General features: G+C 42.7%; 1 protein-coding gene across 1 annotated transcript in view; it reads left to right on the forward strand.

Moving 5' to 3' along the window:
• The window catches only part of MAN1A2 (mannosidase alpha class 1A member 2), a 140,659-nt gene extending 131,724 nt beyond the window's left edge, over positions 1–8,935 (forward strand). The window contains exon 13 of the mRNA XM_066377284.1: positions 5,380–8,935. Within this exon, the coding sequence (XP_066233381.1) occupies positions 5,380–5,512 (133 nt within the window). The 3' untranslated portion in view covers positions 5,513–8,935. The remainder of the gene's footprint in view (positions 1–5,379) is intronic.
• The last annotated feature ends 18,476 nt before the right edge of the window (positions 8,936–27,411 follow it).

Genomic DNA, 27,411 nt, shown 5'->3' on the forward strand with positions numbered 1-27,411 from the left:
CCCAAGTCAAGTCTCCTTCTGCCACCATTTCTCCCCACTTTACCCCCCTCCCCCTCCCCTGCCCTTTTCCCTCTTGTAATCACCAAGCCGTTCTCTTTGTCTGAGTTTTTCTCTGCTTAATCTCTTCACCTTCTCAACCAGCCCCCAATTCCCGTAGTCATATGTTTTTGAAAGGAGTTAGAAAAAAAGGAATAAATGAATCACTTGGTCTGAAAATTAAAATATCTCTGCTTTGAAAGATGTTTGAAAAAGAATGAAAGAAAATTAAATGAAACAATGAAAAGTGTCTAGACTGTATACCAACAATAGGGTAACATATAACCCAATTTAAAACCAGAAGAAAGAGCTAAAGTGTCTACTTCACTAATGAAGATTATAAGGATGACAGGTGAGCTGATGAAAACATGCTTGATGTCATTAATACAAATTAGAGCTACGAGATACTACTGCACACCTGTTAAACTATCAAAATAGACCCACATCTGGGAGATATCTGCCTTTACTTTCTGATTTTGGACGTCCTTGTGTGGAGATGTAAGGCAAGGAGCATCTTATAATTCTGAGGAAGAAATCAAGAATATTACTAAGATCCTGATAACTGGGGGAAAAAAATCAAAAAACAAAATCTCCCAACTCAGAAGATCCTGTGCGCAAGTGTAGCAGAAAAAGAAAACATTTTTACTGCTAAGTAAGCATTAAGCCAGACTGCAGTTTGCATCACAGGCACATTGCAAAGATGGGAGGAAATCCCACCTTTCCGTGTAACTGGGGTAGACCGTTGCATACATGTTCTGAAGGTAAATGATAACTTGTCCTCATGTAGTAATACTGTCTCCATAGCACCGTCTTTTATAGTAGTTCATTCTCAGGGCACATGGTGATTGGGGTGACCATCTGTGTTAGTTCATTACCTTAACCCAAAGAAAAAAGAGTACTTCTGTCTTAATTATAGAAGTTACCTAAACTAACCTGCCCTAGTGACAGAGAGGTTGGCTTGCTTTCTTCCTTGATATTTACATTTCAAGGACAGAGCACCCTGGCCTTGAAGAAAAACATATCTGGATTGTAAAACTGGGAAGAGGTTTGCTTTTAAAAAGATTTACATACATATTAAAGGGATAATTACAGGTTTTCTCAAGGCAGTCATCTAAGAAAAAACAGAAGGAGAGATAAAGTCTTTTGTCAAGAGGAACATTGTAATACTTTTACATTAACCTTATAAAATTGGGAGCCCTACAATGTTTTACTGCAAACCTAACCAACCTTTGTTACCATCTACCTCTGGGCTGTTTGTTATGCGAGATAACTCCAATTGTTTGTGTAGTTTAGGTATCCCTTCTCCTATAAGCAAAATTATCCTAACTCACTTGACCCTTGAGGGCAGAAGAAAATGAATTCTCCTTAGCTCCCTATCAGGACAAAGTGTGACCCATCACCACATACCAAAGATGTCTGCCTTCTTCATCTTATCTTTAAAAACTGCATGTGTATTTTGCATTTGAATCCATAATATACCCATGTTTCTTTCAATGTTTTTTCTTCCCTATCCCCCCACCCCCAGAAAAGAACTTTAAGATTTGACAAAAGATGTTGGGAAGGGCAGAGAGGGGCCAATCCTTTGAAGAGCTTAATGGCTGTGTGTTTTAATTCATCATCCTTCAGAATATAATTTTTACTTGCAATTTTAATTTGATTTCTAACCAGTCAGTCAGTTCCAGAGATACTATTTAAATAGTAGAAATATAAATGAAATGGAATTTTTAAGTAAATTATTTTTCAAACAGTCTATTTCTTAGCAGTTCCTTGTAGTCCTTAATGCAAGCCTTTTTAGAGTTGTAATCTGTCCATAATGTACTCAACGTTGCCATTGGTAGTTGTGAAAAAGAATAACTGAGTCCTCAAGGCTTGTTTAATAAATAAACATAAGGGACTAAATAAGAATTCATTAAGGTGGTGGTTGGCCCCTTTGGCCTTACCATTACTCTACAGGTTTCTTGTCAGACTGGTTGACTACCTTCTGAAAAAGCCCCCTATTTAGTTTCCACTAGCGCTGCATTGATGGCTTCTGGCAGCACCACCACCTCTGAGTGTCTTGTTTTCACAGCGTTTAAAAACAGCGTTTAAAAATAGGTCTAGACAAAAGTAACCAAGACATCCAGTGAAACAGCTACTTAATAGCACCTTTTTATATACCCACAGGCTTCGGTCAAAGTCATTTGTAATGTACAGTGTTCTGTAAAGTCATGGTGCACTTTTGACCGGTCACAGGAAAGCAACAAAAGATGATAGAAATGTGAAATCTGCACCAAATAAAAGGAAAACTCTCCCAGTTTCATACCTATTAAGTGCAGTTCAATGTGGGCTCACACACAGATTTTTTAGAGCTCCTTAGGTAGCTATCCCCTATAGCCTCTACAGACTCTTCACTGACTGATGGCCTACCAGAACGGGGTTTCTCCACCAAACTGCCGGTTTCCTTCAACTGCTTATCCCACCGAGTAATGTTATTCCTATGTGGTGACGCTTCGTTATAAACGCGCCGAAATTCACGTTGCACTTTGGTCACGGATTCGAATTTAGTGAGCCACAGAACACACTGAACTTTCCTCTGTACCGTCCACATCTCGACTAGCATGGCCGTGGGCTGCTCTGCTGTATACACGGTGTTACGTCATCATCTTCGCATGCGCACATGCTGCCACGTCATCCTACAGAAACTGGGAGGGTTTTCCTTTTATTTGGTGCAGATTTCACATTTCTATCATCTTTTGTTGCTTTCCTGTGACCGGTCAAAAGTGCACCATGACTTTACAGACACACTGTATTATCTCTAAACTTGAACTGTAGTTTCTAAAAAATCTTTATTAGAAGAAAAAATATCTAGTAGGCTGACAACTAATTTAGACTATAGATTTTCTCAACTTTCACAGCAAAGATCATGCTCCTTTAATTGTTCTATTTTTAAACTCCAGGTTAAAATTTTTAAATTTAAATCAATACTATACTGTGTCCTTGACATCCTTTTTTGAATTTATAATCCAGAGTTAAAAAGAGTTGTTTAGCTGTATTACTTAAATTTTGAATATTGACTTTGTTACAAATTTTAACTGTACACTATATTATTTAAAAGTCTAGTGCAGGGATCGGGAACCTTTTTGGCTGAGAGAGCCATGAATGCCACATATTTTAAAATGTAATTCTGTGAGAGCCATACAATGACCCGTGTTCATTACACTTTATCCAATTAAAATTTGGTGGTGTCCCGGAGGACAGCTGTGATTGGCTGCAGCCACCCGCAACCATGAACATGAGTGGTAGGAAATGAATGGATTGTAATACATGAGAATGTTTTATATTTTTAACATTATTTTTTTTATTAAAGATTTGTCTGTGAGCCAGGTGCAGCTATCAAAAGAGCCACATCTGGCTCGCGAGCCATAGGTCCCTGACCCCTGGTCTAGTGTCAGCCCCTGCTCTTCATGCATTGTTTGATTCTGCCAGAAGGGGTCAGTCTTGCTCCAGACCCCAGGACCAAGCAGCAGTACTTAAGAGCCACAGGTCTCCGAGAGGGTAGGGATGGAAATTGTGTTGTTTTGCTAGGGCTTCTGTAGCAAATTACCACGAACTTGGTGGCATGACAGAAGTTTATTTTCTCTCAGCTCTGGAAGCTAGAGGTCTGAAACCAGCTCTTTTTAAAGGTGCTCCTTGGCTCGTGGCAGCACAGCTTCAGTCTTTGCCTCTATCTTCACATGACCGTCCCTGTGTCTCTGGACCCAGATCCCCCGCCTTTCTCTTCCAGCCATACAAGCCCTTAGATTTATAGCCCACACTACATCAGAATGATTTCATTTTGAGATCCTTGAGATACTGTTTCCAAATAAGATCACATTTGGGGGCTCTAGGTGAATTGGGAGAAAGGATGCAGTATTCAGCCCACTATAGTAGTATTTAATTAAGATCCTTAAAAAAAAAATAATGGCCTCTTTTGTTATCTAAAATGTTCCCATTTGTTACCCTACTGATTTTTATAACATTTCTGTTGACCTGGAAGTACTTCCATAGCGTCTCCCATGGAAAGGAATTGCTTTTCAGGAAGCTCTTGTGTTTTCTCTCTTCCTTCCTTTACTCACACCTCTTCAGAAAGTGATGAGATTCGAGTGAGGCTGATCCATGAGCCCACATTCAACCGACAGACCAGGAAAGTGGCACAAACTTTCCTGGACATTTTTGTGCTCCTGGTCTCCACTCGGTAAGCAGACCTAGCAGAGCGTCTTGCTGTGTCCAGCCAAGGCTGTCTTTTCAGCTCTAATGTCTGCCTACTGTGGGGTGAATCATTCGAGCAGGCTGCAAGGTCCAGGGTCAAGGACTAAGCCTGGAAGCCCGTCCCTCTATCCTCCAGCTTTAGTGCTTGTCAAGTTGATGTGCAGTCTCCATTGATGTCAGTGCTGTGTGTTTATACTCCATCATCCAGAACTATAGCAGTAATCAGAAGAGATATTCAAATGCCCATTTAAAAAATAAATTTTAGCTAAAATACTGTAAAGGAATTATTTACTGAAGCTTATCAAAGCCCAGCTAGTTGTTGCTAAAGTTATGAGTTAGAACCCAGAGTTCCTTACTCTGTGTGTAGTTAGTTTTTATTCTCTTTTATGACCTCTCCCCCCAATAGAATTCAGATTGGAATTTGCCCAGCGCTATAGGTAAGAATCACACTTTGTGTTAAATCTATCATTTGTGATTCCTAAGTAAGCACTGTGGCTTGCCTTTCTCGTGGAAAGGTCAGGAATCCTTGCCTTCATATAAACAGTGCTGTGACTCATGAAGAAAGATTAATAATTACTAAACCTCCTATTAATCCATGTTTCTGAAACCTTTATTTAATAGTTTGTAGCACCTGCAAAAGCTAGTAATATAATAGGAGTGTATAAATGTTCTTGCTATATCTGAATAATGTACTTTATTTCCTTCAGTATTTATTTACAAATGTCAATTTATTAATTTCTATTTATGCTGTGTAAGCTGCCAAAACATATGACTGATACATTAGTTTTAAAAGAATGTCTGAAAAATTATGACGTGGTTTGTCTCATTGCATTTTGCAGCCTGTTGTTTTCCGTGCCTCAGACAGGTGTGTGAACCTGTCCTTTCAGGTAACTCAGAGGTCTCGCCATGCAGCGTCCTGGGCGTACTTAGGCGCCGTTCTGGGACACACTGGTTTTCTGTTTTAGATCATCTTTATGACTGGGGTTCATCCTCTGATGTGTTTTTCAGCAGTGCTGCTCAATATAGGTTACTGGTGTCCTCTGCTATTATAACTGGACCCCAGGGTCTTCTTGTTGAATTCTGATTGAAGCTCATTTTCTCTCCTTTTATTTTTAGGTATTTGTATCTGCTGTTCTCCGGTGACGACCTTTTACCTTTAGACCACTGGGTGTTCAACACGGAGGCTCACCCTCTGCCTGTGTTACATTTAGCCAACACCACACTTTCAGGAAGCCCTGCTGTTCGATGAAAGCAGCTCCAGAAAGCCCATTTTCACCTGTGTGTTGTTTACATGGACCACCACAGAAGTTAGTCTGCAGAGGGGACATTGGAAACCTGAACCTCTTAGGCCCACATGGCAGGGTGAAACATGACTCATTCCCCACAGACTTCGCAACTTGTAGATCTCAATTTTAAAATAATTCCATTTTATACCTGACCAAAACATATTCCAACGTGTGTAGGACAGAGATCTGATGTGCTTTGATTCTTAACGAGATGGTCACATGAGGAGTTATGCCAGTTGCTACGATACTGTTTGTTTTTAGAGTCCTGAATCTGGAGGCTAGACTTCCTAAGAATAAGCCAAGAGTGTGGGCGGAGCATCTTGCTGAAGTTAGAGATGGCCTCTGGCACCAGTTTATATTTGTCTCCCCCAAAGTGGAGCAGCGTTCCAATCAAATATTTACGCCTGTTTATCCCCCTTTTCTCCGTTTTTAATAATGGAATTGACTAAAATACACAAGAAGAAAAGAACAGTGTAACTGTGTCAGCAGCAGGAAGACTCAGAAGAGAAACAGATGTACCTACCCCATCTTAATTTCCACATTCCCCATTGGATGACCAGACTGGCAACCATTTCAAATCCCAATCTATTCCACAGTAATTACTTAGTTAAGATAAATGTTCTCTGGGGCATGATTTACAGAGAATAATCTGTGAGCCTCTGTCTGCACATGGAGCCATGGAAGCTCTGGGTCACAGCCGCTGCTCGGAGCTGGGATTGGCATTCTGTGCATGTCGTTGAGCCTGCGGTTGGCAGCGTGACAGAAAGTGGGGGATGCCGCAGTTGTTGCCCTGAAACCTATTCTAAGGGAAAGCCTTGGTTCTGCTGGTAGGAGATTATTTTTCCTAACCAGCAAATCTACCAAGCAGCCTTTAATCATTTTAACCTCATCACAAACTTAGTAGAGCCCCTCAACTTACAGCTTTGTTTTCGTGGCTTGGCCAAGTTTGCTGTACTGTCATGTAGCTCTGCATTTACCCTAGTGAGCCAGATTCCTGTGGCAGATCATTAAAAACAAAATGCATTCAGTGAAACTTCCTTAAATAGTTTATCTGAAATGGGAACATGGGGTCCTTTATTATCTCATCAGATGAGTGAGCTTTTCAAGAATATTTTTATGTAATAAACTTTTATTTTCTCCAAGGATATTTATAGAAATCCAAAGAGTTAATCAAAATAGCTGGCAAATAATTTTTAGTGTGGTGTAACTAATCATATTACACTGAATTTGGGATATAGCTAAAGAATTTTCTCATACCATTCAATAGATTTTACAATGCTATTTCCTTTTAAATAAATTAATATTTCTTTATATTTGGAGGAAGAGCTTAAATTTTATCAAGAACTATATTGTAAGATAAGTATCTAATGCTTATAAATTTTCTGTCCCTTGAACTATGTCACAGTGCAAGACACTCTTTATATTTAATACAGATGGCTTCCATTAACAATAAAAAGTTGGGAGTAGTTTAATTAGTCTAATATTTACTCTGACTTTGAAGATTTCAAGAAAAAAATGTTTGCATAAGAAGCCCATCTTGGAATTCTGAAGTCTTAATTCCTTATTTTAATAGCTTTTATTTTAAACTTTTTATGGGTATGTAGTAGATTTAAATTGGGCAAAGATTTATAAATTAATAAAATTAAATTTTTTCTAAGGGTGATCATCTTATCCCACAAATAGTCAAGCAGCCTGTAAAGTTCAGCGAATGACCAGTAATGATAACCGTCCCAAGACTTTCTGTGTACACAGAAAACAAGGGGGCGGAGTCAGTTACATTATTTACATCTTTAAGAGAGTTCAGTTTTAGCTTATATTTTGAAATTATAATATCTTTACTACTTGAAAATTAAAATTTTAAATGAGGTTAGATGATTAATTTCAAAAAAAGGGAAAGTAAAGTATTTTCTCAAAAAAAGCAAAAAACTTGCATCAGCAAGGACCCAGGACAGCTATGCAGATGGCACTGAACCCCCCTGCACTGTCTAAAAGCATGCAGAGGAAAGGGCCCTCCCTCCTGAGCTCCCCAAGAACTTCTCAAGGATTAAGGCAGAACCCTCACTCCTAAGTCCTCTGTGTAGTTCTCAAATGCCTGCAGGGAACTTAAAAGAAGGCGGACAAGTGTACAAGCATGGCCAGTCCTGGTAAATTCAAGCACAGAGTTTGAGAGAGACAGGGAAGGGTCACCCCCCTGCCTGCCTTGTGCCTATGAGAAGACTAGAACCTCTAAGAATGCTTCCATTTCTTTCCTTCTTGAATACCAAAGGCAATTAAATTAAAGTTAGCTACAAATGACTTGCCAGTGTCATGTTTTATTTTTGTTATGAATTTTTAAAATTTTTTTCTCCGAGGTCAATCCTTAGGTCATTTTCTGCTTAGTTTCCAAGAGTATTCTTTACTTCCTGTCCTTGACAGTCCTTTGCATTCTGTAGCCCTGTGACTCAGTTTGTGTAACTCAGTCCTTGTGTAAAAGCTCCAGCAAAGAGCCTAGAAATGGTCCTTTCAAAGGTGTCTCCTCGAAGAGAGGATACCTCACTGTGCCTCTGGCACAGATTTGCAAAGTAGATATATCAGTTGGTACATAAAAGAAAAAAAGAGATGTTGAATACCCCTCTACCTTCTACATTTATTTCTATTACAATTTTAGAATCACACCATTTTGTTAAAACCAGTATGAAGTTAAGGCCAAGAAGATGTGGCCCTAACCAAGAAGACGTCTCAGTGCAGAAAAATAAGTTGCCAGTCAAGGGTTCTTATTTCTGGTGGATATATGCTGTTTGTGTCTCTCTGACACCAACTTATTCCTGTCTTTGAGCCAATGTTTATATATAACTGGGTGTTAAAGGAATGTATTTCTTTTGTGGAATATTCTGTGATGTCATCTAGGGGTTCACTTGATAGATTGTAACCAAGCATTCTGAAGTTTTGTTCATCTCATCTCCACTTTCTATTGCCAAAGTCTTTGTCAAAACTACAACTGTGTTGATAAAAGATTGTGCTTGCCATTCTCATCATGTAGTTTTTCCTTCAGCCTGGGCTTCTCTGAATGAATGCATGAGTGAGTGAGAGCATGTGCGTACACACAGCACCCACATATGCCAGGCATCACGCGGGGCACTTCCATGTACAACGCTTCGTGATTACAGTGGCATTTTCTCTATGAGTGTGGTTCATACCATTTTAACTGTTTTCCATGAATCGTGTTACAAAATCTTAACTTTCTATTTCATTGAAATTTAAAGAGTAAAAAAAATTGTTTACATTTTAAAGAATTTGTTACTATATAATCCCAACAGCTATAATTGTAGTTAATGACTAAAGTCTCTTGGAAAATGTCAAAGAAATAAATACTTGATTCCTGATGCAACTTTGACTAAAAGATTTAGGGGTTGTTTTTTTTTGTTGTTGTTTTTTTTTTTTGTTTTTTTTCATTTTTCTGAAGCTGGAAACAGGGAGAGACAGTCAGACAGACTCCCGCATGCGCCCGACCGGGATCCACCCGGCACGCCCACCAGGGGCGACGCTCTGCCCTCCAGGGGGCAATGCTCTGCCCATCCTGGGCGTCGCCATGTTGCGACCAGAGCCACTCTAGCGCCTGGGGCAGAGGCCACAGAGCCATCCCCAGCGCCCGGGCCATCTTTGCTCCAATGGAGCCTTGGCTGCGGGAGGGGAAGAGAGAGACAGAGAGGGAAAGCGCGGCGGAGGGGTGGAGAAGCAAATGGGCGCTTCTCCTGTGTGCCCTGGCCGGGAATCGAACCCGGGTCCTCCGCACGCTAGGCCGACGCTCTACCGCTGAGCCAACCGGCCAGGGCTGACTAAAAGATTTAGAAATAAATACATTCTTATTTTGCTCTACCACTTTAATTGTATAGTTAGAAGTTAATGTTTTCTAGAAATACTGGTTATTTTATATTCAAAAAATTTTGTCACCTAATTCATGGGTAAAACTTTCAGTTGTAAATTATCTTTGTTCTGCTATGTGTCCTACTAATGGTTCTGTGCTGTTAAATATAAAGAAAAATATACTAAAATATTTCTAAGTTTCAAATAATAGTTCCCAGTAATAGTATTTTGAGTTATTTTTCTTTACGTTTTCTTACCCTCAAATTGGCTAGCTCACATCTTACCCACCTTTTACATGAATACATAAATACAGTTATACACAGAAATTTTTAATACTGTGTGTTTACAATTGTTAACTGGGTTTTGGCTGCACAACATCTAAGCAGAATATTTGAGTAATTAAATATGGTCTGAAGAAATTTAAATACACTTGTTCTGGTTCAAGAACATTGGTAATGATGATTTTCTGTTCCTTTAGCTCATTCAGATCATGATGGAGATGTTCTCTTTGGTCTGTGGCTCAGCATGCTTTTCTGTCAAGGTCCAGATAAATATTTCCAGCTTTGTGAGCCGTCCAGTCTCTGTCTCTGCTACTCAGTTCTGCTGTTGAAATGTGAAAGAATATATAGGCATTATGTAAATGAAGGGGCATAGCTATGTTCCAGTAAAACATTATATACCAAACGAGAAGGGCTGCGTTTTGCCTAATGGGTCACAGTTGTTAACCTTGGTCCCAAAGTTTAATTTGTGTAAGACCCTGTGATCTTTGATCTGCATCTTTTCTCTGTATGTGAATTGCATAATTCATTTTTAAAGCAAAAAGATATGTGTATGTACGATTGTATGTATTTGTGTAACCTAAATATATATTTTGTTGTAACCTAAATATATATTTTGTTGTCTTGAAAGTAGGTACACTCCTCTGGAGTCTGTTTAGGTTTCAATATGATGCAGCTATCATGAAAGAGGCACATATTTTTGTCCTTGGGGTATGCTGTCAGCCAGAATCCTTGCCTTGTCATTTTTATTTTTTTCCATTTTTCTGAAGCTGGAAACAGGGAGAGACAGTCAGACAGACTCCCGCATTCGCCCGACCGGGATCCACCCGGCACGCCCACCATGGGGCGACACTCTGCCCACCAGGGGGCGATGCTCTGCCCATCCTGGGCGTCACCATGTTGCGACCAGAGCCACTCTAGCGCCTGAGGCAGAGGCCACAGAGCCATCCCCAGCGTCCGGGCCATCTTTGCTTCAATGGAGCCTTGGCTGCGGGAGGGGAAGAGAGAGACAGAGAGGAAAGCGTGGTGAGGGGTGGAGAAGCAAAATGGGTGCTTCTCCTGTGTGCCCTGGCCGGGAATCGAACCCGGGTCCTCTGCACGCTAGGCCGAGGCTCTACCGCTGAGCCAACCGGCCAGGGCCCTTGCCTTGTCATTTAATTCCAGAGTCCCCATGTAAAAGTGTTTCTGTGGTGTCAGAATAGTAATTCTTTCTAAATTCTGCCTGCTGATTGACCTTTGGACCAGGACTCTGGATGGCTGGGTCTGCAAAAATCCTTGCACTTGAATACTGTTAGAGCCCTCTGACAAGAATATGACAGAATTTGTGACCTTGTGCTACAGAAACCAATCTCTTGAAAATTTTTAAGCAGTAAAAAATGAGTTATGTGCCATTTGGTAGCCACTGCTACTTTTCAGACTGCCCCTCTTACTTCTAGAACTGCCCGAATCTGAGGAGTGCAGAGAAAAGATGCGTCCAAAAGGACAGTCCCCCTTCCTCTTTCCTTGCACAACTCACCTGAAACCCTTCACAGGTTAATCATTATTTCAGAATGTCTGTATGCATCATATTTAAAGTAATCCATTTGAAACTTTGAGCTCAGCAGAACTCATGAAATTACTCAACATCATTACTAGTAGCTACATGGCAATGCACCAGTCATCCTGAGAGAGAATCAGTTTTTTGCTAAGAAGTTTACCAAGTATTTTTGGAAATTCTAGAGGAGAGGAAGCCCGTATTCAGAGTGACAGGGAGCACACATTATCTGAGCTGCCTTCCTAGGTCCAGTATACTGTGCAGACTGCTGCAGCTCAGTGTGAAGGAGCACAGACACAGAAGCCTGCATGCGTGTGTACATGGAGGACTTGAAACAATTGAGAGTGTCTTGCAACTATTGATCTATATTACAGAATTTTACTGCAGACTGCATACCAGAAAACCCCGTGGAGATAAGCTCAGCTCTTGGAAAAACTTAGTTTTTAGAAAATTGAGAAATTAGCTTTTTGTTGGATTAATTCAATTAAGTATCCCGTTTTAATTGCTGGATTTGGCAGTTGAAATGCCATTGCTCAATCTCACTGGTCTCAAATTCACTGATACAGTTTTTCTTAAACTAGTAAGTGGAGTAAGTGTAAGCTCTTCAATCTACTGCTGGCTGCTCCTGAACTGATTTCCTGTCATGTTCTCCGTATGTAATTTTTATAAATTAAAGGTAATATTGTATATTAAAGATCAAATAAAGATGTTCTTTAAGTGAAAAGTCTTTGTCCTTAATTTGTACCCACTGATGACAACACGGTTAAGTCTTCCTAACTACAGAACATATCTGTCTTTTGCAGCAGCTGGTGGTCTCCAGTGCCCTCCATTCGGAGTATTTCCTTAGGTTCTGCGAATCATCACGATCCTTGATCTTACAGAAGGATGAAGAGCTGACTTGTGGGTAATTTTTATTACTGAAAATATTTAATTGTATGGATATACCATACTTTGTTTATCCATTCACCAGTAGTAGACATTTGAATTGTTTCCACTTTGCTGAATATTCTGAATAATGCCATTGTGAACATTTGCATACAAGTCTTTGGACATATTTTCATTTCTCTTGGATATGTACTTAGGAGTAGGATTGCTGGGTAATATGGTAAAAGTTATGTATGACTTTTTAGATGTTACCATACTGTCTTCCAAAGTAACTGTTTTTACATTCCTGTCAGCAGTGTACAAGGATGGAACTTTCAGTTTTTTCTCATCCCCATCAGCACTTGTCTGCCTTTGTTTGTTTGTTTTTTATGTGAGACGGGGAGAGATAGTGAGACAGTCTCCCACATGTGCTCTGACCAGGATCCACCTGTGTTGGGCCAGTGTTCAAATCAACCAAGCTATTTTTAGCACCTGAGGCTGAAGTGCCCTAATCTCAGTGCCTGGGGCAATGCTCAATGTGGTTTTAATTTGCATTTTCTTAATACCTTAGGATGTTGAACACCAGTACTATTAGTCGTGTATATGTTTTCCATGAAGTGAATTTTTAAATATTTTTCCCATTTAAAAAATTGGATTGTCTTAATGAGTTGTAAGAGTATTTTATATATTCTTTATTTTCTCTAAGAGTGTGGTTTGTCTTTTCATTTTTAGTGGTCCATTTCGAAATGAAAAATGTTTTAAATTTGATAACATGCAATTTATCTTTTTTTTAATGGACTGTCTTTTTTTGCCTAAGCCAAGTTCACAAAGACTTTAGACCTAGGCTTCCTTCTAAAACTTATTATTTTAGCTCTAACAGTTATGCTGTGATTCATTTTGAATTAACCTCTCATGTTATGGTAAGGGTCTAAAGTCATTTTTGCATGGGGGTATCGATCCCAGTACTATTTATTGAAAAACCTATCCTTTTCCTATTAAATTGCTATTAAATCCCTACTAAATTGGTGCCTTTGTGAAATATCAAATTGAGCATAAACGAGGTAGATTCTTTTGCTGCATCCATCTATGTCTTTCCTTAATCAATACCACGTTATATTGATTATTGTAGCTTTAGAGCCGTGGTTGTCAACTGAGAGGTTGATTTTGCCCAACCTGCCAGGACATATGTGGCAATGTCTGAAGACATTTTTGATTGTCATGACTGGAGGAAGGGGAAACTGGTATCTAGTGGGTGGAGGTCAGGGACAGAGATGATATTTGACTGCTGTTTCTCCCCCTAAAAATAGATCACTTGATCACTTTTCTATTTCTTTGCATATCTTATAATTTTTTTATTGAAAATTGGACATTTTAGATATTTTGTTGTAGCAACTCTGTATTCTGATCTGACCTCCTCTACCCAAGGAGGTGGTGGTTGTTGCTACTGTCTTGTTTGTTTGTTTGCTTGTTTGTTTGTTTAGTGATATCCCCAGACTAAATCTATGGAGATGATCTTTTCTTGGTATATGGTCACTGCTGTCTCTGCTCAGTTTTGTATTTTTAAAATATTACTCATATTTTTAAATCTTGTTTCCTAGGAGACATCCCTGTGTCAGCATAGCTTGGTGGTCAGCCAGTGATTTGTCCGAGGTTATCAAATGCCTTTAGGCAGGAAGGGCTCCCACCCTTTGCCAGTGGATCTGTGTGTAGTGGGGACCACATTCAAGGTTCAGGCAGTTTCCGAGTCTTCCCTGATCTGGGCCCTTCTGTGTGTTTTCTGCCTATGTCATGGGCCTCATGTTCAGCCAGGAACACATGCAGATAAGGCTCTGTCTGTGGTCTTCCCTGAATGAGTACCCTGCCCTTGCTCTTGCGTGCAGTCTTCCAACCCCAAGGGCTCTATGGCAAGGTGCACTATGTTTGTCTCATTCCATGGTTTGTCTCATCCCATGGGTCCATCTCCCTGTTACATTTCTGGCTGGTCTGCCAATCTGTTGCTTGTCCCTGCTAGAACCAAAACCTCAGGTTAGCTGCGTTGACTTTTCCCATTCATTTGCCACTGAGATGCTTCTGTTTCTGACAAGCCCAGGCAAATGGAGTTTTTCTGTACTCTACTCCAAATGAAGTCATCCCCTCCCTGCTGGTCCTGCTGGGCCAGATATCCTATTGACTCACCCAGAGTCAATGATTTTTCTTGAGTAAATGCTTTCTGATTTTCTGTATGCCTTTGCTCAATTTCTAGGAATTTTTGTCCATTTTATTTCTTTTGGGGGAAAGATTCTGCCATTCCAGGAATAAACAGGAGATGAATGGATGGATCAATATTTTTTGATATTTCTTATCAATCCCTCTACAAATGTTAGCCTTCTTAAAGCTTTATTCTTTCTGCCTGATAGGTCTTTATACACTTTTATCAAAATCCTACTCATCTCTGTTCTCACACACTGAAACTTTTACAGAAACTTTCCTAACTTCCCTACCTTTGAGTGATTTCTTCCCCATCTCTGCATCCATTGCTCCTGCTCTATTCTTGCAGTTTATCACATCCTGCCTTCCATTTACTACAGACATGCCTTCACCGTCTCTCCTGATTGTTGCTTAAGAACGTAGACAGTATCCTAGTCATTTTTTATTCCACTTAACATTTTGACTATCTGTTGAATAAACACCCAGTTCTCAGCCCTCAGTACTCTCCACCAGACCAGGCTGCCCCATTTAAGGGTGATTAGAGTCCATTTATCTTGATTTGGAGTTTTCTATTTAAAAACAAAAACAAAAACTTTAGCAAAGCCATAGACAGAGAAGTCTAAAGTAAACATTATAACAGTGATGTGGCATGTATTGTGCCTTTTTATGCAGCTGAGGGAACTGCACAGGGCTGTTGGTGCAACAATGTCGGGAAGCTCTAGTGAGATGAACAGGGATTTCTGACTAGTCAGGAACCCAGAACTACAGTTCTTCATCCTTCCCTGATTGATTCTAAGACAAGTTACCCGGTTTCTCCAGACCTCAGTGTATTTATAAAACAAGGGGTCTGGACTAGAAAATTCAAATGTGATGCATGAGATAGCTGATATGGTTATTATATTCTAGACACAGTTATTGAGCTTTTATCTACTGTTTCCAAATGCTCTAATAAGCTTTAAGTATGCAGAAATAAATATAAAATCTCTACCCACAATGAGCTGACCTGCTTAATATTGTGACAAAAGGTCTGATGGAGGAATGCATTTTGCATTATAGGGAGCTTCTAATTAGGAGGAACTTCTAATTAAGCTTAGGGTAGGTTTGGAAAGATCCAAAGCAGAGGTAGGAAGGCTAGCATTGAACTTGAGAGGGACATCCATTTCACTCAGACCTGTATAACAATAGTCCTCGAGTGCGGTCCTTTTCAGACCCTGAGTCTGCCTTGTCCATTGCCCCGCGGCACCCACCATGATCACCACAGTGGCTCCCCCTCCCGAAAGTCTGGGTTCAGAGCCCATGAGATACAAAAAAAAAAAAAAAATGAATGTTATTCTGGAAAAGGTTAAGGGACTCCCTGGAAATATCTTTCAAAAATACTTATCAAAGCTTTGGATGATCCAAAAAGATTAGCATGGGCACAGTGTTTTCAAACAGTTCAGCAGTAAAAAGCTAGAAGTGTGTGCCACCAGAGGGCGCTAACGTCTCTTTATTTCAACAACTCCCCACCAACACCCCCCAGCCTCCCCTTAGTTTTAATGAAGCCTCTGACTTAAGTTTTTGCTACACCCTGAGGTTGACTAACAGGCACACCACAGGTCTTGACTGCCCAGGTAAGCCTGTGACTAAGGACTTGCCGGGACCAACAGCAGCCTCAGTACAGGACTCTGCCCACCCCAGGGCTCATGCCCCGTTGAAATCAAGTCAGTGATGAAATGTTTGTCAAACAGAAGACAAATATTGCCTTAAAAAGACTTCCTTCCTTTAAAAAGAACTTTGAACTAAAAGATAAAAGTTTTTAGAAGATGAAAAATATAACCTAGACCTAGAAAATTTTTAATTTGAACCCTACAAATAATTTTAGCTTACATAGTACAATAGATGGGTTGTGGCATAGTATATTCAACGACATTTTATAAATCAAATTGTAATTACAGATCTTTATGAAATTTTAATTTAAGTTTTTTCTTTTTTTCTTTTATATTGGATTTATTGAGGTGACGCTGGTGTAAGGCCAGGGGCCACCACCGTGGCCATGCAGGTTCTCATTGGATTCCAGCAGACGGTAAAGAACAGTGGAGCCAGAAAATGGTGAGCCATTCCCTTTATTAGTTTCCTAACAGCAGACGAGCAAACAGGCAGGGAAGACCGCTTCCCTTTCTCCCATTTCAGGACCCCACCAGTGTCTGGGCTCCCAGCCCCTACTTGGTGGCTGGTGCCACAACCCGGACTCACCCTCAGGACTCCCTTGGCACCCTCTCTTTCTCTCTCACCCTGGACTCTCCAGCAAAACTGGCTGTGGGGAAGAACCCCTGCTCCAACAAACAAGAGCAAACAATGGCCCCTCCCAAGCAGGAAGGCAAGCCGCAATTTGCAATCTGCCGCCCTGAGGGCAAGCACCACAGCCTTCCATAAACTATGCACACATGGCACTGCCCCAATACAAGCGAGCAAACCTAAAAAACACTTGTTTACTCAACACACTTGTTAATAAAGTTATATAGATTTCAACTGTACAATTCTATAATACATCATCTGTCTATTATATTGTGTGTTCACCACCCCAAGTCAAGGCTTCTTCTGTCACCACTCACAGTTATTCTTGTTTACACAATGCTGCTTAAATCCTTTTGGAATTATTATTTTTTTGAAACATTTATTGAACATGTATGTGGCAAGAGTCATGTGAGGCACTGGGACTATAGAGCCAACTATGATACTTGTGTGTCCTCTGGGGTAGAAGAGGATAAACCAGCAAGCCAGAAACTATGTTTTCTAGGAAAGGTGTGTACTGAGTGCTGCTGGAGCTTAGAAGAGAGACACTACTGGTGGGGGGAAGGCAGGAGGGTATGAGACACCATATCACTGATCATGAGCCCGAGTCTTCCCCTTCCGTGGAGCAAGGACAAGGTTTGAAGATGAAGGAGAGGAGGAATCCAAACCATCCTGATGCAAGCTTTCAGAGAGGAAGCATTTGCCTGCAGTGTGAGGAACAACAGTCTGGTTGGATGTGGTAGGGACCTGGCTATAACAGACAAGGCAGAGACTTTCTGGGAAAAGGAAACATATTTATGATTTAGGAGGGGAGCAATTAGGAATTTTTTTTTCAACATACTAATTTTGCAATTCCTATAAGACATCTAAGTGAACGTGGAGCATAAACCATTGGCCCTGTGAACTTGGAGTTCAGGAGACAAGAGATGTGGCCAGTCACCAGCATGTAGGCAGCCATTTGGGCTTATTGAGATCACCTAAGGCAGTAGTTCTCAAAAGTGTGTGCCAGGGCGCACTGGCGCACCCTATATTTCCAGGTGCGCCCTATGGTATTCCAGAGAAATATGTGCCTGTTGGGGACCAAAAAACCAACAGTTTTTGGAGTTTAGATTTTGGGGGGACAGAGGTGTGGGGAATTTGCTGTAAGCTGACAGACTGCCCAACCCCCGACCTCACTTGCCTGATTAGGTTGCAAAAGCCTGTTAAGCTGTGGTGCTGGATTGTTTACACTAACTCCCATGTTCCTCGGAAAGACTGGAGGCAAGTTTCTTCTATCCTTTGTTTGGTGTAAAGTTAAGATTTGCTAATGGCCTCACTTTGCCCTATAAATAAACAAGATGTGGTTTTTGGGGTGCACTTTGTTCTTGCCAACAGCAATTACAGGGCCCTCCGACCCCATATTTTCTTAATTCTGCGTATTTTCTTAATTCTGCACCGTTCCCCCTTTGGGACCTGGAATTACTAGCTGCGCTGGTTCTCGGCATGTGCCCAGATATAAAAATATAGTTACTCTATTATACCATTTCATTACAGAAATACCACTCTTTTTGTTAACACATCATTATTATATTATTAACACATCATTATATTATTTTTAGATAAATACACTCAAATAAAATGGATAAATTTCTCAAAAAGAAGCGTGATATTAAAGAATCCGATTCTGGAAGTGAGCAGAAGTGAAGTGCAAGTAAGAAAGCAAAATCGCAGCCTACTCACAAATATAGTGAAAGTTATTTAAGCTTTGGTTTCACTTGCACTGGAAGTGAAGATCATCCTTTACCGCTATGTTCAGTATGTGGATGTAAAATGGCAAATGAATCATTGCTTCCTAGTAAGTTGAGTAAACATTTTAAAACTATACACTCTAATTTACAAGATAAATCTAAGTTTTTTCAAGAGATTGAACAGCAAACAAAAGCGGCAAATTCTTTTAAAAGTATAATGACTGTTTCTGATAAAGCTCAAATCACTTCTTATCAAGTCTCAGAACTGACAGCAAAAAATATGAAAGCTCATACTTTAGGTGAGTCACTTCTTTTGCCTGCATGCAAAAAAATCGTCATGACAATGCTAGGAAATGAAGCAGCAATGAAAATAAGCAAGATTCCTCTGCCCAACGATACAGTTCACAGGCGTATCATAGAAATGTCTTCTGATATCGAGAAAAATGTATGCAGTAATAAGCTTCAGTATTCAAATTTTGCATTGCAAGTTGATGAGTCAACAGACATTACCAACACGGCACAACTCTTAGCATTTGTCCGTTTTATTAGTGAAGATCAAATAGTAAATCAGTTTCTTTTTTGCAAAGAATTAGGTGTGTCTACAAAAGGTGAAGACGTGTTTAACATTTTGAATAACTATCTTGATAAATGGCAGATAACATGGAAGTCGTGTGTAGGCATTTGTATAGATGGTGCCCCTTCCACGGTAGGCTGTGTTAAGGGTCTTACATCTTTTGTAGAAAAACAAAATGAGAATGTTATCGTAACTCACTGCTTTCTTCATAGGAGGCCTTGATGGCAAAAACATTGGGAGAAAAATTAAGAGAAGTTTTAGATCAAGTTGTTCAGATGGTAAACTTTATTAAAACAAGACCTGTCAGTGTTTATTCGAAAAGCTTTGTATCAATATGGATTCACAATACAGACGGCTGCTTTTACACACTGAGATCACTGAGATGAGGTGGGTATCAAGGGGAAAAGTACTTAGCCCGCTACACGAACTATGGCAAGAACTTCTTGCGGTTTTTGAAGAGATGAAAGTTACATTTTTGTAACCTCCTTCAGTGCGAATTTTGGATTGCCAGGTTACAGTATTTGGCTAATATATTTCAGCAGATCAATATTTTGAATACTAGCATGCAAGGGAAAGAAGAAAATATTCTCACATCCACTGACAAAATGAAAGCATTTCAGAAAAACTACAGATTTGGAAAAGAAACGCTGTTGAAGGTAATTTGGAAATTTTTTCTTTTTTAATTTTTATTTATTTATTTTTTACAGAGACAGAGAATGAGTCAGAGAGAGGGATAGACAGACTGGAACAGAGAGAGATGAGAAGCATCAATTATTAGTTTTTCATTGTGCTTTGCAACACCTTAGTTGTTCATTGATTGCTTTCTCATATGTGCCTTGACCGTGGGCCTTCAGCAGACTGAGCAACCCCTTGCTAGAGCCAGTGACCTTGGGTTCAAGCTGGTGGGCTCTTGCTCAAACCAAATGAGCCCACGCTCAAGCTGGCGACCTCAGGGTCTCGAACCTGGGTCCTCCGCATCCCAGTCCGACACTCTATCCACTGCGCCACCACCTGGTCAGGCCCGAAATGTTTCTACTTGTAAATAACACTTGCATAAATGAAACACTTCCAATAATAGTTGAACATTTAATAAGTTTAGAAGAAAAATTGAGGTCTTATTTTCCATCACTTAACACTGAACAATCCAACTGGATTAGAAAATCATTCATGGAAGCTTCAAGTGATTTGGGTTTGACATTAACAGAAGAATTGGCAGCTATATCCACTGATCGTGGAGTGATGATTAAACATAAGGAATTGTCTCCTGAAGCCTTTTGGATTTCTATAAAAGAAGAATATGTGGCAATATCTAAAAAAGCTTTGAACATTTTACTACAATTTTCAACATCCTATTTATGTGAATTAGGATTTTCTACCCTCAATACAATTAAGAGTAAAAAGAGGAATTCTTCAATGTATTGACAAGGAAATGAGAGTTTGCCTTTCAACTATATGTCCAAACACTGAAGAAATCTCTAGGACACATCAGGCTCATGTTGCTCATAAACACAAGAATGAAAAACTTAACACATTCGCATTGGGACCTGCTGAATTTACTAAATCTTACTAAGAATGTATCTATATACATATAAAAAGATAACTTTTTGTCATTTTTTTATTTTCAACCCCTCTTTTTTACAAATTCTAAAAAGCATAACTCAAAAAATGTAACATAAAAATGTTTTTTAATGTCAGAATAAATTTAATTTTGTCATATTTATTTGGTTTAATTACCATAAAAGCATGCTTGGACTTTATTTTTTTCTTTAATATTTGACTTAATTATTATACATATTTCTCAGAAATTTGTATATAGTGCGCCTACAATTATTTGTAGGATTTTAAATGTGCCCCAACTTCAAAAAGTTTGAGAACCACTGACCTAGGGGGTTAGGTCAGGGGAGAGAAAGAGAGAAAAGAAACCATGTAAAGGCATGCAGATGGTTAGGTGAGGGGTCTGCAGAATGAGAAGCTAGAGAAGGAAGTGGTTGAAGGGAGTGAGAGGCTGCCCCTGAGGATAAAGTGAGGTGATTGCTGAGAACTGACCAGAGGACTTGGCGACTGGAGATCCTTGGGGACTGTAAGAAGGCCCAGTGGCCACCACTGTGGGCATGCAGGTTCCCATTGGATTTGGGCAGCCGGTAAAGCAACTGTGGAGCCAGAAAATGGTGGGCCATTCCCTTTATTAAAGTCTTGTAATGGAAGATGAATGAGCAGGCCGGGCTCCCAAGCACCTCAGCATTCCAGATTCACCCGGATTCACAGCCCCCACCAGCCTCGGCACTCTCCAGCCAAACAAGCCAGGATGAAATTTCAGGGCTCCCAAACCCCTCAGCTAGCTCTCTCTCTCTCTATCTCTCTCCTACCCACTCCCTCCTCTCCAAAACCAATCTGCTGCCCAGAGGGCAAGCACCGCAGCCCAACACAGACTACACACAGAGGCAGATTTTTTTATTATTATTATTAAATTTAATGCACTGACATTGATAAATCAGGGTACATATGTTGAGAGAAAACATCTCCAGATTATTTTGACATTTGATTGTGCTGTATACCCCTCACCCAAAGTCAAATTGTCTTCTGTCACCATCTGGTTTTCTTTGTGCCCCTCCCCTCCCCCACCCCCTCTCTCCTTCCTCGCCCCCTCCCCCCTCCCCCCATCCCCCTACCCCTGTTGCCATCACATTCTTGTTCATGTCCACAGAGGCGGATTTAACAAGCGCACAGGGAGCACGCCCTGGGCCCTGACTTCTGAAGGGCCCTCAAAACCCCAACTTGACACTTTTTTCTAATGACACCAACTTTGGTTGTCACATATGCAATTTTAACACTAATAGTACATAATATTTTTTGTTTATTTAAAAATATGGTTAACATGTATTTTTATTTTCCCTCTCTTTTTTTTAAGGGGCCCAATATTTTCTTCTGTGCCCGGGGCCTCAACCGACCTTAATCCGCTTCTGACTATACACACATGGCGCTGCCTCGCACCAATACAACAATAAGGCAAATAGGCAAAATATAACACACTCGACACAGTGGTTTGCCCAACAAGTGACCTTGACAAAACCTATTCTGTGAGATGGTGGGGACAAAAGCCAGCTCAGAGTAGTTGCAAAAACAAACGGAAGGGAAAGAGGTGGACCATGTCAGCAAGTCCTTGAAGGAGTTTTGGTGCAGTGGGGAACATAAAATCTGGAACCAAGAACAGATTCTCTCTCTCTCTTTTTTTTTTTTTTTTTTTTTTTTTTTTTGCATTTTTCTGAAGCTGGAAACGGGGAGGCAGTCAGACAGACTCCTGCACGCGCCCGACCAGGATCCACCCGGCATGCCCACCAGGGGGCGATGCTCTGCCCCTATTGCTCTGTTGTAACCAGAGCCATTCTAGCGCCTGAGGCAGAGGCCACAGAGCCATCCTCAACGCCCAGGCCAACTTTGCTCCAATGGAGCCTCGGCTGCGGGAGGGGAAGAGAGAGACAGAGAGGAAGGAGGGGGGGGGGTGGAGAAGCAAATGGGTGCTTCTCCTGTGTGCCCTGGCTGGGAATCGAACCCGGGACTCCTGCACGCCAGGCCGACGCTCTACCACTGAGCCAACCAGCCAGGGCCTGAACAGATTCTCTCTTAGCAGAAGCTGTGGCTACCTGCTTGTACTCTGGCCGGGGGGGGGGGGGGGGGGGGCGCTGCGGGGTGGGAGCCAGTCCCTATGGGTAGTGCACGGTCCCCTGCGCAGAGGCCTCCCAGGCTCCCACTCATTTCACCAGGAGGGAGGGCAGAGCGCCAGGGAAGAGAGGCAGGTGAGACTCTGGGAAGGGGGAGCACAGGGAAGTTCTCTTCTGACTGCGCTTGATTTTTCAGTGCAATAAGAAGCCTAGTACAGTGTGTCCGTAAAGTCATGCTGCACTTTTGACTGGTCACAGGAAAGCAACAAAAGATGATAGAAATGTGAAATCACCAAATAAAAGGAAAACCCTCCCAGTTTCTATAGGATGATGTAGCAGCATGTGCGCATGCGCAGATAATGACGTAACACCGTGTAAACAGCGGAGCAGCCCACGGCCATGCCAGTTCAGTGTGTTCTGTGGCTTGCTAAATTTCGAATCTGTGACCAAAGTGCAACGTGAATATAGGTGGGTTTATAACGAAGCGCCACCACATAGGAATAACATTACTCGGTGGGATAAGCAGTTGAAGGAAACCAGCAGTTTGGTGGAGAAACCCCATTCTGGTAGGCCATCAGTCAGTGACGAGTCTGTAGAGGCTATACGGGATAGCTACCTAAGGAGCCCTAAAAATTCTGTGCGTGAGCCCACATCGAACTGCACTGAATAGGTATGAAACTGGGAGAGTTTTCCTTTTATTTGGTGCAGATTTCACATTTCTATCTTCTTTTGTTGCTTTCTTGTGACCAGTCAAAAGTGCACCATGACTTTACGGACACACTGTAGATAAGACTGAGCATGGGGGAGGTGGCGTCGGGGTTTGAGGGTAAAGGAGAAGGAGATCAGAATCAGAACAAGGAATGTCTCTCAGGAAAGCAGGTACATGAAGCCCTGGGGAGCAGCGGGTTATCCACTTGGACTAGTGGCGACAGACTTGCCATCCCTCCCCTCCCCCCACCCCGCGCACAGAGGACAATTTAAAAAGCCAAATGAAATTTTATAAACAAAAGAAATATTTTTTTTAAGGCATATAAGAAATGCAAGCTAGTGAGGGATTGGGTCAAACCAAAATCTAGGAAGAGTGAACCCAAAGAAGTTAGCCTCGCCCTCAAACTGCCTTTGACCCCAAGGGCATTGGTGACAAGGAAGTATGTGAGACAAGAGCTCCTAAATTGTACCTGAGGGGAGCATTAAATAAGTCAAATACCACCCCCACCCCCACCCCCCACTCCACCAGTTCTTCAGTGTCCAGTCATTAATGGGACACTGAGGTGGAGGGCCTCAGGGTGCAGTATGTGACCGCCACTAAGAGGCTCTGCCCGCTCACAGTGAGCCTGGCCTTCACAGCGCACAAGCCCTCTGTGCTCCCCAAGTCACTCAGCTTTCTGTCCTCTGTGCCTGTGTTCGGGGCCTTACACCTCTCAGGGCACCTGCACCAACGTGGGCAGCTCCGCTGGCTATGGCGCCAGGAGGGTCGCTGGGCCGAGGAGCTACCCGGCTGAGCCTGCCCATGCGGCTGTGTGCCCACAGTGCTGCACGTGCGCGAGAGGGTGCAGCTGTGTCTGGTAGGTGTTCCACTCTGTGACCACTGAGAGGGGTCACACATAGGGGGCTGATTACCTGGGCAAACCCTAACATTCTCCACTGAGGTCACCCCCATCACTACAGTCAAGCTTAGCTGTTGAGGGCCAACAGGACTCCCCTCTACTTCTATGCTTAACAAAAAGGCATTTCAAGCAGGAAAGGATGAGGTGAAGGGTAACCACTAACCTCTGCCCTGTACACAGGGCCCAAAGCAGCACCCACCTGCTTGTCCTGGTCACCCTAGGCAGGGTCACTGAGGAGTGGCCCAACATGGCTTTGGACCAGTGCTCTTCAACACAAGAGGCAGGAACCAGATCTGAATACTTAAGCCAAAAGGACTTATGAGAAGGACATATGGGGACTCAGATCATCTGCAGAGGACTGGGGCTCAGGAAGCCAGACCACAGAAGCCCTGGGGCAGGAGGCCACTGCCAGGCACAGCCCACACTGTGGCACCATGGCAGACCTGTTCTTAGTTGGCCCTTGCTCTGCAGGCGTGAAGTTTATGTTTGGGGTGAACAGTGAGGAAGGGTTTGGCTGCTCACTCTGGCTAAAAGTTGAGGAAGCATTGAGACTCAGGTAGCAATGGATTCCCTGTAACTTGGAAGCCTGCCTAGGAGCCGGCAGGTAGCAACAATGGAAAGGACAGCTGTTCCTATAAGGTCAAATATGCTCAGGGTGTAAATTCTAGGTCTGGTGCATATTCACGATGTGACTGTGAGCCACTAATCTAATGTCCTAAGCCTAAGTGTTCTCATCTGAAAAACGGGACCTCTAACAAGGTGGTTGGGAGGATTAATTAGCTTGCCACACATGGCACCATGAGGTCAGATCAACTGAGGCTCAGATCATCTGTTGGGTAAACGAGTGTGTTTAGGTTTGCTTGCTTGTGTTTTGCATTGGCAAGGGGCTGTGCCATGTGTGTGTAGTCCATAGAAGGCTAGGGTGCTTGTCCTCAGGGTGGCAGATTGCAATTTGCGGATTTCCTTCCTGCTTGGGAGGGGCCATTGTTTGCTATTGTTTGCTGGAAAAGGGGTTCTTCCCCCAGCCTGTTTTGCTGGAGACTCCAGGGAGAAAGAAAGAGAGAGAGAGAGAAAGAGAGAGGGTGCTGAAGGGTTGGGAGCGCTGAGATTTCTGCCTGGCCTGTTTGGCTGGGGAGTGCTGTTTTGCTTGTGGGGGCCTATATGTCCGGGTGAGTCCAGAGGGAGAGAGGGAAGCGGTCACCTGCCTGTTTGTCCACTTTTACAAGATTTTAATAAATGGAATGGCCCACCATTTACTGGCTCCACAGTTCTTTTACTGTCCAAATCTGTGAACCTCCATCTGTATGACCATGACAGTGACGGCCACTGGCCTTATGTAAGTCCAGGGGTCGCCACCATCACAGCCAGGCAGGTGCAGGTTCACATTAGATTTGGACAGATGGTAGAGATGCTGCAGAGCCGAAAACTGGTGGGCCATCCCTTTATTCTAGCCTCACACCCAGCAGGTGAGTAAAAACACACAGGGCACCAAAACCCACTCATTCAGCGCTCACAAAGCTACTGACACATCCGGGTTTTCCTAGAATCAAAGGCTGCCACTAGCTCAGTCCCTCTGGTTCCTATCTCCTTCTTTCCTCACAAAGTCTGCACAAACTTGCTTCTCCTTCAGCACCCCGCCATCTTGGCTGCCTCCTCTGAAAAAACGGGGCCTCTTTCTTTCCTTTCTCCTTCTTCACAAACTTTTCTTGGTGCAAACACCCTTCCTCCAGCACACATTAGCATAAAAAAGCCCCTTCCCAAGGAGGAATATAATTAGCTGTTTCACATGGGCAATGGCCATTTTTAACAATAAAAGTGAGCAAAATCAAATAACACAAATTTTACAAACTTATTTGCCCAACATCTTACAACCATCCTTAACTGTCCTGCTGGTGGCGCGGGCCAAGGCCAGGGCTTCACTTGCAGACGGGCCATCTGACTGCAGCCTTGCTCGACTCCTCGCCATCCACCAGGCTCTACAGGTGGCGGGTATTTGCTGTGCCTCGTGTGAAGACTGTGACTCCTCTACACTCAGCTGAAGAATAATACCCTTGTATTCCAAGCCCCTCTAAAATGCCAGGCACCATGCTCATCACACGACAAGCACCCTCTCATGTAATCCTTTTAAGAAAGCGTGCGGTGGGTACTAAGATCTCTCCCATTTGCAGATGAGCAAGCTAAACCTCAGAGAGGCTAAGCTGCTTCCCCTTGGTCCTTTGAACTGAAAGCACACACTCCTAACCACTGGCCTACATCACCTCTGGCAACAGTTGACTCTGCCCGTGGGCCCAGCCCTGGCTGCGGTAGCACAAAGGCCACCTTCCTTGAGAGCCAGTGCCCTCTGCAGTAGTTACAGGGATCCTGCCACCCCCTACAGAGCTGGGTGGGCCTGTCCTTCCACATCCTGGTCTGAGGTATGGGCAGGGCTGAGCCAGTCCAGCCAGGACTCTGGGTGGCCCACAGGGCTCTGCCCCTAACCAAGATCTTGGGAGGACCCCCAACCCATCCCAGGGGGCTCAGAGGAAGCAGCCCCACAGGCAGTGGCGCAGGTGGCCCTGAGCATCCTCTCTGCCTGGCTGCAGCGGCCAGGAGTGGTGCTATCCAAGGTGTGCCCGACGTGCTCGGAATGAGTTGAGGGCCGGGCCTCTGGAATGGCTTGTCGAGGAGATCCACCTGAAAGGGCACCAGTGTGACACATTGTGACAGTTCCTCGGGGCACTCAGGGCCAGCCCTCTTCAGAGCAAGTGCCTGGAAACAGCAGCCCTTTTTGTGGAGGACAGAGGGAAATGGCACACACCTGGCCTGGCAGATACGGTGTAGTTCATTTTACCCCTTAGAGGAAGTGTTTCTAAGAAACACAGAAAGAAGCCCTTTGGGGATTGGGTATTTTTCCACTTGGCAAACATCTGTGATTTATGGGACACTTGGTACTCCTCGCTGAATTTAGTCCTTTCCTTCTGCCTCCGCCCGTGTCCTCTGTCCACCCGGCTTAGGCTGAGGACCTGGGTCAGCTGGGCACACACAGTTCACAGGACCTTGGTCTCTCGGTGGGGAGTCCTGAGGGAGACCTGCAGGGGGCAATCCAGCGGCCACTCAGACCCGGCAGCCAACAAAGCTTCTCCAAATGCAAGAGCAGGGACGCAGGGCCCTGGGTTTTCCTGGAGCCAGTAGATGTCAGAAGAGGCCTCAGTTGACATGTTCCTGGTCTCACAGCAACATCCGGAAAGTAGAGGACATGCAGGGTGAAGCCACCAGCACATCGTAGCTACAGAATAAAGCTTCCATGGCTTCCACCAGCTCGGCTAGAACAATCACCAG

The sequence above is a fragment of the Saccopteryx leptura genome, chromosome 3 (genome assembly GCF_036850995.1).
Source record: "Saccopteryx leptura isolate mSacLep1 chromosome 3, mSacLep1_pri_phased_curated, whole genome shotgun sequence".
Classification (NCBI taxonomy): domain Eukaryota; kingdom Metazoa; phylum Chordata; class Mammalia; order Chiroptera; family Emballonuridae; genus Saccopteryx; species Saccopteryx leptura.